Source organism: Falco biarmicus, chromosome 2 (assembly GCF_023638135.1).
Source record: "Falco biarmicus isolate bFalBia1 chromosome 2, bFalBia1.pri, whole genome shotgun sequence".
NCBI classification, from domain to species: Eukaryota; Metazoa; Chordata; class Aves; order Falconiformes; family Falconidae; genus Falco; species Falco biarmicus.
Genome location: NC_079289.1, coordinates 44197928 through 44216855, shown reverse-complemented (window position 1 = coordinate 44216855; position 18928 = coordinate 44197928). Strand labels below are relative to the sequence as shown.

Here is an 18928-nt window from a genome sequence, read left to right as displayed (position 1 = left end):
GCCAATGGCAGGGCTCCACTCTCGCTCGAACGGACCAATCGCCAGGCGAGTCGCTACACGAATTCGAAAGAAAACCCGCCCTTTGTTTTCCTGCTGTTAGGTGGGGGCGTTCCGTTTTGGGCGTCATTTGGGGGCAGCGGAGCGGGAGCGTTTGAACGGTGGTGATGGACGGGAGCGGGGGGCTTCCGCTTCCGGGTGGGAGGTGAGGGGTGCAGGGTCACCATGGCGAGTAATGCCGCTAGCCTCAACGCTGTGCGGGAAACGATGGACGGTAGGTGGCCGAGGGCAGCAGCCGGGCTCCTGGTGCTGTTGTGGGATGTGGATGTGAGAGAAGCAGTACTGTCAGTAGTAGGAAACATTTCAGATTTATAAGCCGTGAGAAACGTGAGCAGTATGAGCAGAGATCAAGTATTCACTTCCTCTTCCAGTCTATGAGGAATCAAAGCTGGCAGGTTCAGGAGGTGTTTCTTAGCAATATGTGGTGTGGAACTCCAGTATTCCATTGAATGGCTATGCCAAAAGCTTATATGGATTTCAGGCAGAGTGGAAAGCTGCCAGGAAGTCCCTTGAGGTTGTTAACTATGAAGATTTTCTCTGGAAATGCCCTAATGAGGGACTATAGCCCAGTGAGAGTATTTGGGAGGGTATTGCTCTGTGTTTGTTATTTTTGCATGATCTTCCTTTGTATTATAGTTATGGCTACTGTTACATAAGGGTTCCTTAGCAAAGACTTCATGAGTTGAACTGATGTAAAGATTAGTGTTTCAGCCACTGATCTACTCACTCTGACCTGCTGCTGGAGGCAAGCAAGGCAGGACGACGTGGGGTATTGTGGTTGCTCTGATGCTTGAAGACGGTAAGACCATTCTGTGCAGGTGGGGAGAGACTTGTTTGGGAAGGACAGTGATTCTAAGTTATCCTGACTGTAGTTGACACCTACCCTCTCTCCACTTCTGAAGGAATGTTTTAGATGGAATGCATAATAATGCAGATTTAAAGACAAAGTAAGGCTTGAAAACAGCGATGGAAAGTGTACTAGCCTTCAAATTGAGGAGCCCAGGCTCCCTGTGTAACAATATGTGTATTTTATTTAGGGTAGACATTAACAATTTAATCTCTTCCTGCAGTCAGACATTTTTAGAAGAAAACAAATTTCCAATAACTTAAACATGCACTTGATTGTTAAAGATTTACTTAAACACTCTTCAAAATACCCCCATGTTTGAACTTTTACTGCACTCAGTAAATTGTTTTGGTGTTTTTACTGCTCAAAATAACATTAATCTCTTTACATTTCCATTATAAGATTATTTATATAAAGTGCTTTGAAGTAACTGAAAATGTGAAGCACTGGTAACTGTGTCCATGTATTAGATTTTTCTTGATGAGGGCCCGTCATGAGTAGAAAAAATATTTGTAGGATAAGGTTTTTAGACTTTTTTAAATAGAACATGAAAATTGTGTTGCATCTTAACTTACTGCCTAAATAATAGGCACCTAATGGAAGTAAATGGGTTGCTATTGAAAAAAAAGTATTCATTTATGTCATTAGCAGTTTAGAAAAGTAAAATGCTTAATCTAGAATGTCAGATATAAATATTTAACAGCAGTTCTCTGCAGGATTGTTAAGAGCTCAGTTGTTTTTTTTGTGGAGAAACTGCTACATCTCTGCCAAAGATGTACCTAAAGTTATTTTCTATTAGAAACTAATGACCACAACTCATACCGACATAGAAATTTGAAACTTATCTTTAGTTAGATTTACTGCTCTGCCTCTAAATATGTCACATGCTTAGTAAATTTTATGATGAACTTTAAATGGTTGGAGAAAGTAAGAATTGTTTATTTCTGGGAAGCTGTCAGTCATTTGTAGTTCAGTAGCTCTTAATGTTCAATGGCATTTTATTGCAAACACGTCTGTTTCTTACTGTTTTATCTGGCCACTGAAGAAGATTTTGTGGAGACAGGGGCTGCATGTGTGATATGTTTGGAATGGTTTGCTTTCAGACCAGTGAGGACAGAAAGCCTCATTGTGGAGAAGAAAGCTCTCCTTGTGGCTTGTAGTTAGGGCTTGGGTCTGACAAAAAAAGTTTCGTGTCTTAAACTTGTGTGTGTCTTTAATCCAGTCTACTTGTGTGGGCTTCAAGAGTATTATTGCACCTAGAGGTTTTTTCATAGCATCTGACATTTCCCTGTGGCTTCAGTGGAATTGACTGGATATATTAGGCCTTTAATGTCTTGGTTTGGGTAAATGTGACTCTGAAGGTGTGCTGCAGTATGTCTCTGGTATACCAAAGCAGAATATTTTCATAGCTGTCAATTGGACAGTAATCACTTGCCAGGCTGCTTTAACCTGGTGAGAAAGATTTGGGGAAGGTTTGATTACAGAAACTGTGTGAATAGCATCTGTACAAAATCAACCTGTATTGCTAGTGACTTGGGCTGAGGATAGAGGTTACTGTAGCAACCAGAATAAAACCTCAATGAGTTGAGTTGTTCTGTTACATATATAACAAACTGCTTATGAGAATGGAAGAAAAGGGGCCTTCCAGGGAAAGTTTGGAAGGGGAGAACAAGCTGTCTTTGTTCCCACACAAAACTGACTGTACTCTCCTCATCTCACACTGAAAAGCAGTGTTGCTCTTGATTCAGGTTACAGAAAAATTGAAAGTATTGCTTATCCTTAAACCACTTTAATGTTAGACCTAAACCCAGGTTTAGTTATGGAAGGAAGTGGCTAGAAAACTCCTGACATTCTCTGTAAAACCTTTAAAGAATGTGCTCTCGGTCCATTTTATTAGGACTTCATCAGTATCTGGAATTCAAAAGCTTGGATTATTCTTATAGTGTATATTTCACATAATTGGCAAGCATGTGAATTATTGAATTCTTCACTTACTAATTTTCAAGACCCATTATCCAGTACTAAGTTTTCTGAACCAGAAAAGCATAGTATTAGAAGCTGTGGCTTCTAGCTTAGCTGGAAGGCTGAATATGAATGCTGTTGTTGAGGTTCAAACTGCAAGAGCTTTTGATAACTGTCATGTTCACAGACTCTACAGTACAAATTAAATGTTGATGAATAATATTTTCAATCATTGAAATTCCATAGTCCATAGGGACTAAAGTGCTTATTTTTTTCTGTTGCAGTTCTGTTTGAGATTTCAAGAATATTAAACACTGGCTTGGATATGGAGACCTTGTCTATTTGTGTGCGGCTTTGTGAGCAGGGAATAAATCCAGAAGCATTATCATCTGTTATTAAAGAACTGCGTAAGGCTACAGAAGCTTTGAAGGTAATGCTTTTGCTTAAAAAGCGTGTAAGTTTGAGATGTGTGTTCAACTTGCTATACTTCAGTTTGTAAACTGTATTTTAAGATATGACTTACTATTAAATCAAGGAGATCAACTGTTGCGTGAGATTCATCCATTCCTGGAGCTATTTTTAAAATGCATAGATGTAGTGTTTAATGGCATAGTTTAGTGGTGGACTTTGTAGTCCTCAGCTAACAATTGGACTTGATGATCTCAAAGGTCTTTTCCAACGTAAATGATTCTATGAATGGAGCATGAAGCAAGAAATCGTATGAAGAAAATCTTTTAAGAAATAATTAGATTAACTCTTTTGAAGGAAAAAAAAAAACCAAAACAACCCAACAAACCCCCCCAGATTTTTATTCTGGATGTTTATAGCCACCATTTGCCCCCTTATCCACATCATATCACAAATAGGCTGCTACTTTCTCCTTTAATCTGTATCGCCTCATTTCCACAACCTCACGCCTAATAGTATGCAGCAGCACTTGTAAAAAAGTGCATGCAGCTTGCTGATGTGGTCTTCGCATATTGCTTTTACCACATTAACCTGTGCTTTGAATCTCTTGAAAGACAAACAAGAGCAGATTTCATGTTATGTATACATATAGAGCTTTTCATAATTTAACATTTACCTTTTTGGCTAGTAGAGAGGGTAACTGCTTTAAAAAAAATACATCCTCACTTGGCTCGTAAAGGATTTTAGTTCTTTACTGTCTATCTAAACATCATGACTTTTTTCCCCCTGTTTCTTACATTTCTTTCTTGGGAGGCGAGGTGGGGGGGGAACCCATATCTAGCCTGCCTATCTCTGGTCTGGAAGACTGCGTTCTGATTCTTAGAAAATTCAGTTTACAGATTTTTGACTAAATGGATGCTAGCCAGAGCTATTTTTCACCAGTCTTCAAATTTTTTACTTCATTTTTAACATTTTTCTATACTCATGCATATTTTGTATTTGTGTACATGCTTAAATGTATGCATACATACATGTTTAACTGTGTAGATAAGTAATTGAGGGCTGGTTTACTACTACTTTTGCTTTTACTGGTTTATCATTCCTGTTGCTATCCTTTGTGCCCGTTTGTCCCATAACTGCCTTTTAAGCCAATCTACCAATGTCAGTCTAACAACTATACCTTGTTTGCTGGGTTGAGTTACTCAATAATAAAATACTTACTCATGACCTTAGTCAAATAATTGGCAGTGAGTTATACAGTTATGATCAGTGTCATTCTAAGTTTTATGTCTAATTTATCTGTATCAGTGGGAGTAATAATTACTATAAATGGTATAAAGTAAACTCCAAAGGAAAAAAAATATACTCACTTGAGCACTTCTTGAAAGCATTAGGGTAAAATGTACAGGTTACAAGCTGCTTAGACGCAGGATACACAATTTAACACAAGCAAACAGTAATGGCTGTGTTAATAAAGGCTAATGGCAGTTGACAGTATTATTTTTTAAAAAAACCACAACCCAGAAGTATTCATTAAAGAACAATGCTGCACATCTTACACATTTTTTGTATTGTTTTTATTGAAGTAGTTTATTTAGACTTCAGGTAAATTAAAATAGTTGCAAGAAAAGATTAAATTTAATCTACATGGTGTCTACTTTTGGTGACTTGCAGTAAATGTTTTTTTCTGTTTCAAGGCTGCTGAAAATATGACAGGCTGACATGGGAGAAGATTTCTGTGTGAGAAAATGCCAAGTTAATTTTAACAAGCCTTGAAGATTGCTACTACTCAGAAAAAAGTTAAATAAGTGTGCGTGCAACGATGTAAGAATATCTATGTAATCTTCTTGGAAAGGATGTATAGACTAGTTTCTATAAAATTATTGGTGAACTTCATTACATGGTATTTTTGTGAACTATTTGTGAATATAGTGCAATTGCTCATCTTTGGTATCCAGTATTTTTTAAACTGTCAGCTACTGTACACTTGCTGAACTTACTAGTTTGCAGCAATTAATATTGTTATAATAGTATAGCTTGTTATTGCATCCTTTAGAAGTGTTAATATATCCTTGTTTTTATCTCTTCGAAAACTAAATGTACAATTTTAGTTTTGCTTTATGGACCAGATAGGAATGAAGGCTATTTGAACTTTCTTTTAGAGTAAGGGTACTGACTTAAGTCTCACTCTAAAAGTAAGAAATAAAGCACTTTTGATAATGTGGGTAGTGAATTGCCCTTTTGATTGCAATTGCTGGAAAAAAGTGTTTCTTTAACTTGGATAACAAAGGAATTTCACTTATCCATGCAGAAATGTATGTGAATTTAAATTATGGATTATATGGAATATTTTATGGAGTTCAGATGCTACATTTGTTCTGACTACTAGACCTAAAAATACTAAGGCTATATTGTTACTACCTAGTCAAAGCATATATGAGAAGCATCAGTTTTGGTTTATAGGAATCAATGAGTCTTAAACAGTGATTTGGTATAGGAATGCCTTCTTGTTCAGCACTAGGAATCTTCACTGATGCCAAAACAAGTATTTATAGTATATACAGTAAACTGTTTATCATGTTACTTTCCAGTAAATGTCCTTGCATCCAGGAATTCTACTTCATTTGAAAATGGTTTCTTTTGTATTCTTTGTCTGCTCTTTAAGCTTTTTTGGGTGGTTTTTTTTTTTTGTTAGCATGGTGGTGTGGTTTAACCCCAGCCAGTAGTTAAGTACCATACAGCTACTGGCTCACTCCCCCCTCCCCCAGAGGGATGGGGAGGAGAATCAGAAAGGAATGTAAAACTCAAGGGTTGAGATTAGAACAATTTCGTAATTGAAATAAAAATGCAAGAACAATAAGATATAATGAAAAGGGGGGACAGGAGGAGAGGAATGAAATCCAAAGGTAAGGGAGAAAAGAAAACAAATGATGCACAATACCATTGCTCACCATCTGCTGACCAATACCCAGCCAGCCCCTGAGCAGCTATTGGCAGGCCCTGGCCAACCCCCCCAGTTTATATACTGAGCGTTATGTGCCATGGTATGGCATACCTCTTTGGCTAGTTCAGGTCAGCTGTCCTGGTTGTGTCCCTTACCAATTTCTTGTGCCCCTCTAGCCTTCTTGCTGGCAAAGCCTAAGAAACTAAAAAGTCCTTGATTTGGTATAAACGTTAGCTAGCTACAACTAAAAAACATCAGTGTGTTGTCAAAACACAGCACTGTACCAGCTAAGAAAATTAACTCTATCCCAACTGAAGTCAGGACCCATGGTTTCAAAGTGTGGTGTTAATGGGACCTAAAGAAACCTCCAAGGTTAACAGGGTAGAGCACATTTGCAAATGAACTTCAGATCTTAGTTAAGCCAAACTTAACTTCGTTCAGAGGAAAAAAGTTCTACTTTAAGAATTTGCGTTGTGTGTGCTCTAGGTCGTAGCTCTACAAAAAGCAGTCAAGGAAGCTGAATACTTCATACTGCTGGCAAAGAAAACAGAAAAATATAAATACTATGCTAAACTACTTGCCATTATTTCCAGTTAGCCCGGCCAAAAAATTATTCCAGAAGGATGCAGTGAAAACTTCTAGATAACCAAGCTGGGGGATTGTTAATTGGTATTATTTTGCTCACTCATTAATGCTTAAATCCTTTGTAAACTAGTATTGTAATTTCAGATATCACTTCTGAATACTGGCTGTAATGTTTTAAAAACATTAAGGTATCCTTAGCATGAAGATACCAATAATTAAAATTATCCTAGGAAATCTGAACAGTCAGTAAAACATGGAAACACTAAGTCACATCAAGACAAATTAGCTATTAGCTCTTTTATTTAATTCTACTAGGCTCAGTGCTAACTGTCAAAAATGAGAAGACTGGAGAGCATTCTTCCTATTTTCAGCACCCTCACTTGTGAAACTTGAAACTCAAGCATTTCTTTAAACTATAGCAAATGTGCCCAGAATAATTATGAAATCATTACAGTACATGTTTCTGCTCATGCTTTTCCTTTTTCTCTATTGCCAGGTCTTTGGGCAATACAGGAATTCTGATAACTTTCCTTGAATGTTACTCTATTGATTAATTTTCATTTATATACTTCCAGGGTCTCTTCTGGCTTAGCTTGATTTCAGTTTTGGTTCTATGTCCCTGAAATGCTTAAAACTGGTTTGGAAATGCAATATGAGAACAATTTATACATAAATTCTTCCTCCAGTAAGTTGCACCTACCATTTTACCTACGTTTATCAATAAGCTTGCTGGTTTTATGCATCTAGACACTTGCTGTTAGGCCATTTATTGTGTAGAATTACAGAAGCAGGGCATGTTTTTGACCTTCAAAACCCCCATTTAAGATATAGAAAAATGCATCATTTTCATTACTATATGTTACTAAATGATAGCATTGGTTATACTTGATAGTTCATATTTACAAAATGAAATGCAAACCCTAAGGTTGAATATTTAACATATTTGGACTGAAAACAGGGAAGACATTTTTCTTTAAATGGGCATATCTGTGATTACCTAGAAACTCTATATACTTTTCCTCAGTGTACTTTGCAAAGTTTCTTTCAAATACCACATGGAACAAATTTGCTCAGGAATTGATGTAGCAAACTCCTGATCACTTTTTATTTGGGGTACTATCCAGAACAAATACAAGAAATATTTTTTTCTTCCTCCTGGTTAGAAAAAAAAGAAGAAAATCCTGTTAGTAGGAAATTTCACACTGGAAAAGTTTCTGTGTTGAGAAATAAGTATATCACTTTATTAGCACCCCCACTATGTGAACATGAGTGCTCAGACTTGGCACTGATGGCTGAGAAGCCTTGGCTGCATTTGTTACGCATTTAACAAGGAAGCCAAGCAAACAGCACGTGCTTTACCTCTGGGCTCCTTACTTACACCTCTTGGAACTCTTGAAAAGGTAAACACAGGAATAGCTGTACAGGTCCTGACTAAAGTTTTTTCTAACACAATAGACTCTTGTAGTCAAAAGCAGCTGTCTGAGGAAGGATAAGAACAATGCAAGCACATTTGGTTCTTTTCCTTCTGTTTTCTCCGAGCTTCCCAGTGTCTTCTATTCCAGGCTTTCCTGAACATCATATGGTTTGTCTATTTAGTAATCCCTAACGTTTCTTTTTACAGTCCTTGTCCAGTTTCCCTTGGACTATATGTGCTTCCTGAATTGCCACTTGTTTGTTCATTTTGAACCTGATTTTTACTAGCTTAATTTAATATTCTCTGCATAGTAAACTTTTACCTACCATGCTTGTGCCGGTCATGGTTCTGCAGATACATAGCATTCACCTTTTAAATTTCTTCCTTGGTACTGAAATGCATTAGTTAAAATATTTCTTGACTGATCAAAGGCATGGAATAGCTTCTGTATTTGTGGTCCTTTGAAACTTTTCTGGGTATCGTTATTTTCTGAGAAGGGAACCAAAACTGCATGCAACATTAGCCATGTAGTTAAGTACTGTCCTGTTTGTTTATTGTTCTTTATCCATGTCCTAGTAATTCCTAATAGTTGACTTGCTTTTTTAATTTGAACTCAGCACTGAGCTGTTTTCATGGCATTATTTATTGTAACTGCAGGATCTCACTCTTGAGTGGTAATGCAAACTCAGAGGCTATTGTTTCATATGTGAAACTACGTCTGTTTATCTCCATATGTATAATCTTTTTATTTATCTGCGCTGAATTGCATCTGCTATCTTACATCCTAATCAGTCTTACATGTCATTCTGCAGTTTTCCACAGTTTGCCCGTAGTCTTACTACCCTCACTAACTTTATAATTGGCAAATTTTGTCACTTTGTCCCTTTTTTGAGGTTAATTATGAATAGGTCAAGCAGCACGTGACCTAGCAAAGGCTCTGCAGAGTGCCACTGGTGACCTATGGCAGGAACTGACTGTTTATTTCCATTTCTTTTCAGTGATTGGGAACAAAATGCAGTCCTGCCTACCATTACAGTTTCTCATTCTTAGACTAAGTATCTTTAGTGGCACATGTAGCACAGCTGTGAGGGCTGTAAATCCAGTCCTGCAGAGAGCATGGCATTCTAGGTAACTCTCAGGATCCCTGACATTTGTAATTGTGTAATTACATTTTAGAAGTATAAACCGAATCAAGAAAATAACTTTACAGGAGATTGTAGAGTATTAGCAAAGAAGACAAACACATGTCCTGAAGACTCCATCTTAACATTAAGCAGGTTTTGTTTCTTAGGCAATTATGTTAACCAAAAAATCTGTTAACAGCAACAAAAGAAAGCTGGATAATGATCAGGCCAAGACACTTGACCTAATAGATCTGTGTCCATGAAAAGTGCATGTATATTTGCCAGCTAATGTTCTTTCCCACTTGGGGGTCACCAGCTGAGCAAATACTGGTTCAGTACTAGACTCACTTTTTGATTCAATCAACTAGTTCCATCTGAGATGAACTTGAAAGCTGTTGCGGGCACACTTTACTCCAGGGACTGCTCCCAGCAGGCTGCAGCAAGCTGGGTCCTTCCATTCTTCCCCAACACTGTTTCACCTTCAGACACTCCCATCTACTTGTGCATGTTTATCATTTCATGCTATAGAAACCCTGTAGCCCTCATTATTTGAATATACTTTAAATTAAAAGATAAAGCACACACACACACCCAAAAAAAAAGACTATAGCCTAAGAATCAGCAGTGACCTATGACAAACCACTATGTAGCATGGCTGTAGATGACCTGCTTTAGAGAGCTAACTGAACAGTGGGGCTTTACATTAACTATGCATGATCTGAGCTAGGAACTTAGGCATGCCTTTAGTAGTGGAGATTTGCTCTTTGAACCACAAGTATTACTTTTAATTAGTTTTGAAGACAGAATTCCAAAGAATGAAAGGTATGCCAGAGTAATTTCAACCTTTAAAGGAGCAAGTGGATAACAGAATTGAAGACCGATCACCTAGCATCAGCACTAGCAAACAGTGAACCGGTGAACTTGGGGTTTTATCAGCAAAGAATGAAAAACAAAACAAAACAAAAAACCGAAACTGAGTTCCATTTGAACATTGTTTGGTGGAAATGTCACTGGGCTATTTTTTTTTATTATTTATGGGTTTACAAATAAGATGTTGATGTAGTATCCTATTTATGCAGGACAATTTTCTTTTAAAACACATCATTGGCATCATTCAGTAAAAACACAAATGTTTTTTACTGGCTTTACCTGTTTTTCTGTCTTGTTATATTGGGAGTGAGATCTGAAAAAAAATAAAAATTCAACCTTTAAAAATGTAAAAACCAAAGTCTCAGTTCTTGAAAAATGGTAAATTGAGGATTTTTGAAGCATCATAAGCATCTACTTTACTGTGAGGATTTCATGAAGCTGTAGGAAGTCCCTGTTAGATACAGAAAATAGGTTTATCAAGTAGAAATAGTGAAGTAAAACCACAGTGCTGTCTGATTACTGCTTCCAGTCCCAGTGTTTATACTTTGAGAAAGCTGTAGAGACACAAGGATAATTTAAATGAAAACCATGAAACTGTTTTGGGTCCAGAGAACAAGCCTGATGAGATCTGAAAGATGTCAGGAATGTGAAGGTTCTCAGAGAGAAGTTAAGAAGAGACAATGACTGTGGGCATGCCCTTGAACATGGAAGGAGGTCTTGTGGCTACATCTTTTTAACTTGACAGAGAAAACATACCAGATCCAGTACCTGATATTAGACAAATCATACCTTAAAAATAAGGTGCAACTTCCCAGGAATGAAGGTAAGTAAACTTTGACGTGGCATACTAGGGAAATGGCAAACTAGCTACTGATTAATGTTGTTAAAATTAAATTAAGAATACTTCTAAAAGACATTGTTTAATTCAGTGCCTGGGGAAGGGCCGACAGTGTCTCTCTGCGGGGCATTGGGCACACTGGCTGTAGCAGTTCCTTCTGACTGCAGAGTCCCTGAAGGGCAGTGTAAAACTGCTCTAAGTAAAAGTAGCGTGAAGAAAATTAGCGATATTTAGGATGGATATCAGTGAGGTTTCTGTCAGCAAGACAAACGGAAGCCTGGTTTCCAAGACATTTAAACGTTACCTGATAAAAAAATCCCAAACACCACAATTACTGATTATCTGAGCTGGCAATCTGGAATATATTTGGTGTATGCACTTTTTATTATTACTTTACAAATATTCCTATTTTCTGACCTCTGATTCTTACATGTAAGCAGAGACCACCTCATGAAAACAGATCTCTGAAGGAGCTCAGCGGTGTCATTACACGGGCAGGTGGGAGCGGAGCGCCTGGAATTTAACTTTCAGTGAAGGAGACGGGAGATGCAGGAGTGGGGGGTGGCTCATGGCTTCCCCAGGGAGCCGCTGGCAGGACTCCCAGGCAGGGAGGGGGGACACAGGGTTGTGAAGAGGCTGAGGGACAGCCAGCTTGATTTTATGAAATCATTTTGTTTGCATGCCAGATCCAAAATTGATGCTTGAATATACCAACAGGTAAGATCATCTTCCTATTTAATGGACAAGAGATACAGGAAAAAGAGAGACTAGGGCTAACAGGTGGCCATATTGCCCTACTCCCCACCCACAGGTTCAGTCCCTTAACAACAGACTTTTTCAGTTAGGTGGGATCGTTTATTAAACACCCTGAACAGCGCTGCAGCTGTGCCAGGGTACTGCACAGGCCAGGCCCCCTGAGGTCCATCAGGGCAAGGCCTGGCAGCCCGGGCCTGTGCCACTGCCCCAGCCAGGCCCAGTAAGGGGAACTGGGGTCAGATGTAAGCCTGAGGTGGCAATGTTAAAACATTTCGGACTGTTGTTTTTTTGGCCTTGAAGCTGGTAGCGGTAAGGCAACGAAGCCTCTGACCCCCCCTGCCATCACTGCTCATTGGTGCAGCTTGTGAAGATGCTGCTCAAAGGAGTTAAGTTGTCACTGTTGCTCCATCCCATCAGCTACCTCTCCATCCCACTTCCCTGGGCCCACAGGAACGCTCCTTGTGACATTTCTTCTTGCCTTCTTGCAAAGCTGCTTGGTACACCCTCTGGTTTTATTCTCAAGCCAGTTTATAAGGGCAGATGGTTGTGAGCAAGATGAATTATAACTTTAGGAGGGGACAGCTAACCAGGGACAGACAAATAGTTCCATTCCTGTGACCAGCAAACTTGTGTTGAACTCAAAGTGTAAGGTGAGCAGCAGGTGGTTATTTACTATCTGTGATTTACAGCTGTGGAAAACCCAGGTTGTTGCAATAATACGCACCTTTCACATAAAGGTCAAGACCTTATGAGATACAAACGCTGCGAGAACAATGTTAAGGAAGAATATTAATCACTTGCAAATATAGCACTCTGGAATCCATGTATTTAATGAGGGATTTAAAGGAGAATCATACACTGGTCTTACACACTTTGAAGATACAAAAATACCTGGACAAACATTGCCTAGGACATATAAAAAGAAACCTTGCTATTCTCTTAGGGAGAATTCAAGATACAGCTTGAATTCGGTAGGTTATTGTGTATACAGGGATGCAGGCTGAAGTAAAATTCAGACTCTTCAGATCAAGCACTTCTCTAATTCAAAACTGAATGTTTTGTTTAGCTTGACTGTTCTGGTGAAACCAATTGCAGGTATAGGAACAACTCAGCAAGGTAAGGTACATGCACAGCTATGTATTCCTATGTGCTGTGAAAATTGCACTCACACTGAAGGCAGAAAAATATCTAGCTGGTAATCTGGCTTGTATTTTTAGCATGGTATCTCAGACTATGCATTTCACTGTTAAGAACGGCTTCAGTAATAAATCTGCCAGTCTTTGTCAATCAATGGCTGTCTGTCTGCTCTGGTGAGATGACTTTGCAGTAACTGTTCCATTTTTAGACATGTTGGGTCAAATTCAGCATTGACTTGCACACTGTGAAGTTTTATTGAAGTTAGTGAAATAGCAATACAGGACATGAACCAACAGTGGATATGGGCATTGTTTGTCTTAACTGTGACCAAACGGAGGATATAAAGACATGATTTTGGCTGGGCAGATCCTTTCACTTTCCCATGGGAGGGCACTCTAGTTAAAACAGGTTATTTTTCTTCATCAAAATATTAAAAAATAACAATAATTAAAAAAATGAAAATAACTTTACTAAAGCTCCAAATATTTTTATTCAGTATAGTGTTATCATAATTTGCCATTCTGCATCTTGTGCTCCCATTTCTCTTCTGTGAGCTGGGTTTTATGCCACAATTCACTGTTTTCCTCTCTCCACTCCCCTCAATTTTAATTCTGTCATTAGGGGGGGTCAGGCTTCGATGTTTTCTAATTTTTCAGCACTCATTTCTACAATATTTCCCCAAGATAATAAGGCACTATTCAATAAAGAATTTTCTTGGCAACTTGTTTTTCTCCTGGAAACAGTTTTGATGGAAATACTTTGATTGGTCCTAATGTGTGCACAACTATCAGAGAGACTGGAATCACGCGATATTCTGCATACCCAAATTGGCTCCAAGTCCTGGTGCACAACTTGTATATTTATGTATCCCTAAAATATATTTAGAATGTTATAATATGCAGTGGAGGTATCCAGTGCATTAGCTTATGTATGCCAGTATTGTGTGTAGAGATATTACATCAATATCAGGGATATCCTTCATTCTTCTAAAATACAATTTCTATTTCCTTTTTATTAATGCTGTCCTGTGCTGTGTCAAATAATAGGTATCCAAGTCCCATTTGGCATCTGTTTACAGGTTTAGGTTTGCCAAAAGAATTTCTAGGAAAAAATCTCAGACAGAATTAAACCCAGAGCTTTAGCCCGTTTTCAACATATTTGTCTTTTTCTACCCTAGCTTCTGTGATAATCAGCTGACCCAAGCCGATTTGTATTACAGACCTTTGTATCCACAATGGCAACGGTTTTGTCTGTAAGGCAATTAAAGTTTGTTGTTTAAGAATTTTATGAGAAGGGTAGTTTTATCCTTCATGCTTTTCATGTTTGCTTCTGTAATTATTTTTTTTTTTAAGAACTTCCAATGCTTGTTAAAACAAAGCGGGAGGATAAAGATTACTGAAAACTATTGCATATTCCACTAGGTGGCAGACAAACATTTGCAACCACTGCTGCAGCTTTGTAAAATACCCCTTTGTTTTGCATGGAAACTAACAATTTTTTAAAAACAATTTGAAACTACAAGGAAGAATAAAAAAGTGTGCTATTGATGGCATGACTTTGGCTCACAAAAGAGAGAACTGAGATTTAAGCACTAAACATTTTGTATTTTATGCATTTTTTACTCAAGTGGGATATACCAGTAGTAAAACAGCCACAACAGAGAGAGTTTTCAGCGTAGCCCATCTGCAGTGGCAAATTTTTCCTTGCATTCAGAGTAATAAAATGGACAAAAACTGTCTTAGAAACTGCACTGAAGGACATCCTACAACCCTCTATACTTCATAGACACTTTAGCTTTTCCCGTTTGGTGTTTATGTACTTTCTGGCAGTTAGTCAGCAATATACAGTGTTTAAGACAATCAGGCACAGTTGAGATCTGGGTGTCACATAGACTTACTGTAATGGAGGAAGATAGGCCTCCCTGGTGAGGATATACCTATGAATGTACCAATACCATAGTAGCATTGCAGTTTACAATAAATTCCAAATAAATAGACACATTTATTAGATATGGTAGCTTAGGTAGGAATTAAGACAACTCCTACCATTTCCAGTAGTGAAAAGAGAAAGTAGAGGCAGGATGAATTCTGCCCCCTGCCCTCTGTCCAGGAGCCCATTTCTGCCCACCAAATATGGTTCTTGTCTGTGGTCTCCAAAATTAGAGGGGATTGGAAGAAGGATGGAAATTTCCTACGGTCGAGCATTTAAGGGAGTGGGAAGGAATTGTGATGAATCTTCAGCCTCTTTGCTATAGATAATGATCTCTCAGGGACAAGTGATATCTCCCAGCATAATCAGATTAGGTTATCAAGGGTTAATCAGTGAAAAGAAAGTTGTCCCTATCCCTGTCTCCATCATCCCCTCAGTTCACCCACTAAGCCATTCCCCAAATATTTAATAAAATTGTAATTTTATACTTTAGGGTGGTGTTTTTTATTGAAAAAAACTAGATTATTTCAACTATTCTTAAACCTCTTTTTTCTCTGCAATCAGTCAGGAGAGGCAAGCTCTCAGTGGAGAGGGACAAATTGGAGCACTAAAGTTGTTCTTCATCTCTGAATTGCTCTGTAAAGGAAACTCTCTATTGACTGAAGAGGTAACCCAAGGAGACTAGTATCCTGAGGCTAAGATTAGTCTTTGCAAATATTCCCATTAGATCATCTACTCTGACTTCCTGTATTTCACAAGCCTTTGAATTTCACCCAACAGCCTCTCTATTGAATTCAATAACTTGTGTTTAGATAAAGCATATCCAAAAAGACATTTATTCTTGAGTTGAAGACATTAATAGAGATAGTGTATCCACTGTTTCCTTTGTTGGTTTGTTCCATAGTTAATCATCTTCACTATTAAACTTTGTCTGCCTTATTACTTGTTTTAATTTATCTGGCTTGAGCTCAGTACACAGCTGCTTGTTATGCTTTTTCCTTCTTAACTTAAGAACCCTTTAGTCTGTAGGATTTTCTCCTGAGGGAGCTATTATAAGCAAGTCACCACTCTATCTTCTTTTTGATAAGCTGAAAGGATTTTCCTTTATGTAAAGTATTTTTCTTCTTTCCAGTCCTCTTTCTGGTCTTCTCTGCAGCCTGTGGGGTTTTTGCCTTCCCTTCTGTCTGATAGCAATCTCACCTGTGCTCTCTCCATGTGTGGAGATAAGATCTGTCTACCCTACTAACTGTTTTGCTCCAGTATCACAGTCATGGTTCCCTTTGAATTATGCTTTCTCAGCAATCCCTTAAGTCCTTTCTGGAGTTACTGTTTGGCAGAACATGGTCCTCCGCTTTTCCAGTATGGCCCACCTTCTTCCCAATTGTTTAGCATTTCACGTGCCTGTATTAAAATGGATTTCATTTGAATTTGTGCGCCTTACTGAACAGCTCAAAATCCCTCTTTTCTCTCTGTCTTGTCTTTACATTTACAACTCTGCCAGCTTTTGTATAATCTACAAACCCTATCAACAGCAAGATTTTCATTTAGTTGCAGGTTATCAATGACAAAGAGTTCAAGCGCTGAACCTTGCAGCACCCTGCTAAAAGCAGGTTGTGTGCTCCTGCTTATGTGTGCTTTTGCGTTATATAATATGGCCATAGCATGTGCTTATGTATATGTCCTGTCCTTATTTAAATTAAGTCTCAACGATGTCTGTGCTTTTGGAAACTGAAGTTTGGGAGATTTAGCCTTTTCTGAATCCTGTGACAGGAGTTTCTACTGAGGTTGTTTAGGCCACACACAAAAAAAAACCCAACAAAAAACCCCACCACAAAACCAAAAAAAAATACCCCCAAAACCCCAAAACCAAAAGGCTGCTAGGCTTTCCAAAGTCAGAACGCCCCACAAAGGTCCAAAAGTATGCTGTTACAGATAGAGTCGTGGCTTTTCTATAAACTGAATTAATAATCCCATCAAAGATTGATGTAAACTCCATTTAAGAAGACATATTTTCTACAAAACCATGTTGACCATTGTTAATTACATTCATTCCTTTAATTTTGTATTGAATTCCACATCAGCTTATTAGCTTTTCCATTGATTTTCCCTGCGGTTTTTGTGAAGCTTACTTAAGTTACCTGGGTCATCACAGTTGCCCTTTCAAAAGAATAGTACAATATTAGTGCTAATTCAAGATTTACCTTAATTCTCCAGATTTTTAAATATATAGCACTAAAGATCTTTTGTTTAAGTTTTCCTTCATCCCACTATTTTCCTTAACTGTATATAACTAACTCCTTTGTAGTTATGCAAGAATGTTAACATATGAAGTAATATTTAAATGTTTTTATTTTCTACAATTTTGTATGTCTTACTCTTTTGATTACTGTTTATAAATATAGAAAGTAATCAGAGCACTTCCCTGACACCGGACAGTATTCAAGTATGGAAATTCATTTGTTTTTTACCTGCTAAAATGAGAATTGAGACATTCCTAATTATTGTGGGTAACTTTTGTGCTACAAACTTGTAACAGTCGAAAACGAATCCTGTGATTAGGGCTGACTGTATGGGAGTCGCCAGATGGCGCTATTGCAAGCGTCTTATCGATCCTTTTGTCTAGAGGACACTATATAAAAATAAGCCTTGAATGATATAGTTAGTTGTTATTTGTTTATTTTTCCCTTATGGTAGTATGGCCCAAATCTATCGCAAGCTAAATATTTTCTCAAAGGCATTGTAGAAGTCCAAAGGTTTTGCTTATGAACAAGTTAAGCATATGTTTAGAATACAAACCTCACAAGAACCAGGCAGCCTAAGTGATGGCCAAGACTATGACATTCTTCAATTGTCAAAAATGTTTTTGGAAAATAAGGGTCATTCTTCAGAGGATGAGAAGTTAAAGCAGCTCCTACACAGCCTAGCAACATGTAAAGCATCCTGAACTGTAAAAATATGAGGGAAAACATTCTGTTATTTGTTGCTCTGAGTCAGGCAGAAAGGTAGGGACATTTAGAATGTTTTGTTATCTTAATTGAGAAAAAAAAGTGGGAGTGATGAAGTTATTTTAATGTAATGCACCTTCTGATGAAGTTCTGAGAAAGTTGAAAAGCCAATTTCAAATCTGACACAGATGAAAATGGCAAGATAGAGGACTGACAAAGACAGCGACAGTAAAAGCATAGCTGTGTAATGAAGCTTGTACAGCTCTTACACTATTTACTTATCAAACTGCTCATTCTTGTAAATTAATGAAAAGCATAAAATTTGCAAGAATATATGGAATACCATTGCAACTATACATGCTACTTTAGTGGGGTCTGTATTGCATATTTCCTATAAAATTATTTTCATGTGTTAGTAAAGCTGTGAATCTAGCTCCACTTCTTTAGATCCTCTACACTTAGGCCTTATTTATTTATCTGTTTGCTACTCGGTACTAGAATGATGCCTGCTTATGTACATGGGAAATATGCCTGCTTAATCTTTTTTTTGCAACATACATATTAGAACTGTGGAGCCTAGTATTTGACACTTCTTTAGCACCTGGTTAAACACCATTAAACTACTTGACACTGAATGTGTGATAATATTTTCTCAATTAGAATGCCTGTTGGCATTCAATAGAATAAGAATAATCAGTTTCAGGGGGAATGTCACCATAAAACACCCGTCCAGGTGTAACCTATCCCATTGAAGCAAAAAGACGTTATATCCATATTTATCAAAATGCATAATGTTTGTATTTTAAATATTACATTCCTGTAATGGCTTAACTTGGGCTCATACCATGTCCAGGATAATTCCATGAGGAAATATTATTTGGTATATAGGCACTCAACAAAACCTTTTCCATACAAAAAAAAAAATACAGGAACATAGTATATACATTTAATATAAGCTTTTAAATTCACGTCCAGAATAATTGCTCTGTAAGCAGCACAGGACACTATTTCTCTTACTAGAAGGTGGAGGCCTAAGCAATGCTGCCAGTCTTGTACAAGTGTTTTCTAGAGTGCAAATGTTTAAGATGGAATGTCAAACAAATATTTTAATT

The 18928-nt window shown here is 37.7% G+C and overlaps 1 protein-coding gene across 1 annotated transcript; it reads left to right on the top strand.

The window, feature by feature from the left end:
- The first annotated feature begins 120 nt into the window (after positions 1 to 120).
- MZT1 (mitotic spindle organizing protein 1) lies at positions 121 to 5883 on the top strand. Its single transcript, XM_056329176.1, has 3 exons — positions 121 to 271; positions 3151 to 3296; positions 4972 to 5883. Exons 1-3 carry the CDS (start codon positions 223 to 225, stop codon positions 4993 to 4995), a joined length of 219 nt encoding a protein of 72 aa, XP_056185151.1. The 5' UTR covers positions 121 to 222; the 3' UTR covers positions 4996 to 5883.
- The last annotated feature ends 13045 nt before the right edge of the window (positions 5884 to 18928 follow it).

What these genes read in the sequence shown, in the direction of transcription:
- MZT1 (XM_056329176.1), top strand. Translation starts at nt 223, where the DNA reads ATGGCGAGTAATGCCGCTAGCCTCAACGCTGTGCGGGAAACGATGGAC. An exon ending in TGTGCGGGAAACGATGGACG is followed by an intron (nt 272 to 3,150) that starts GTAGGTGGCCGA and finishes TTTCTGTTGCAG; the next exon opens with TTCTGTTTGAGATTTCAAGA. An exon ending in AGGCTACAGAAGCTTTGAAG is followed by an intron (nt 3,297 to 4,971) that starts GTAATGCTTTTG and finishes TTCTGTTTCAAG; the next exon opens with GCTGCTGAAAATATGACAGG.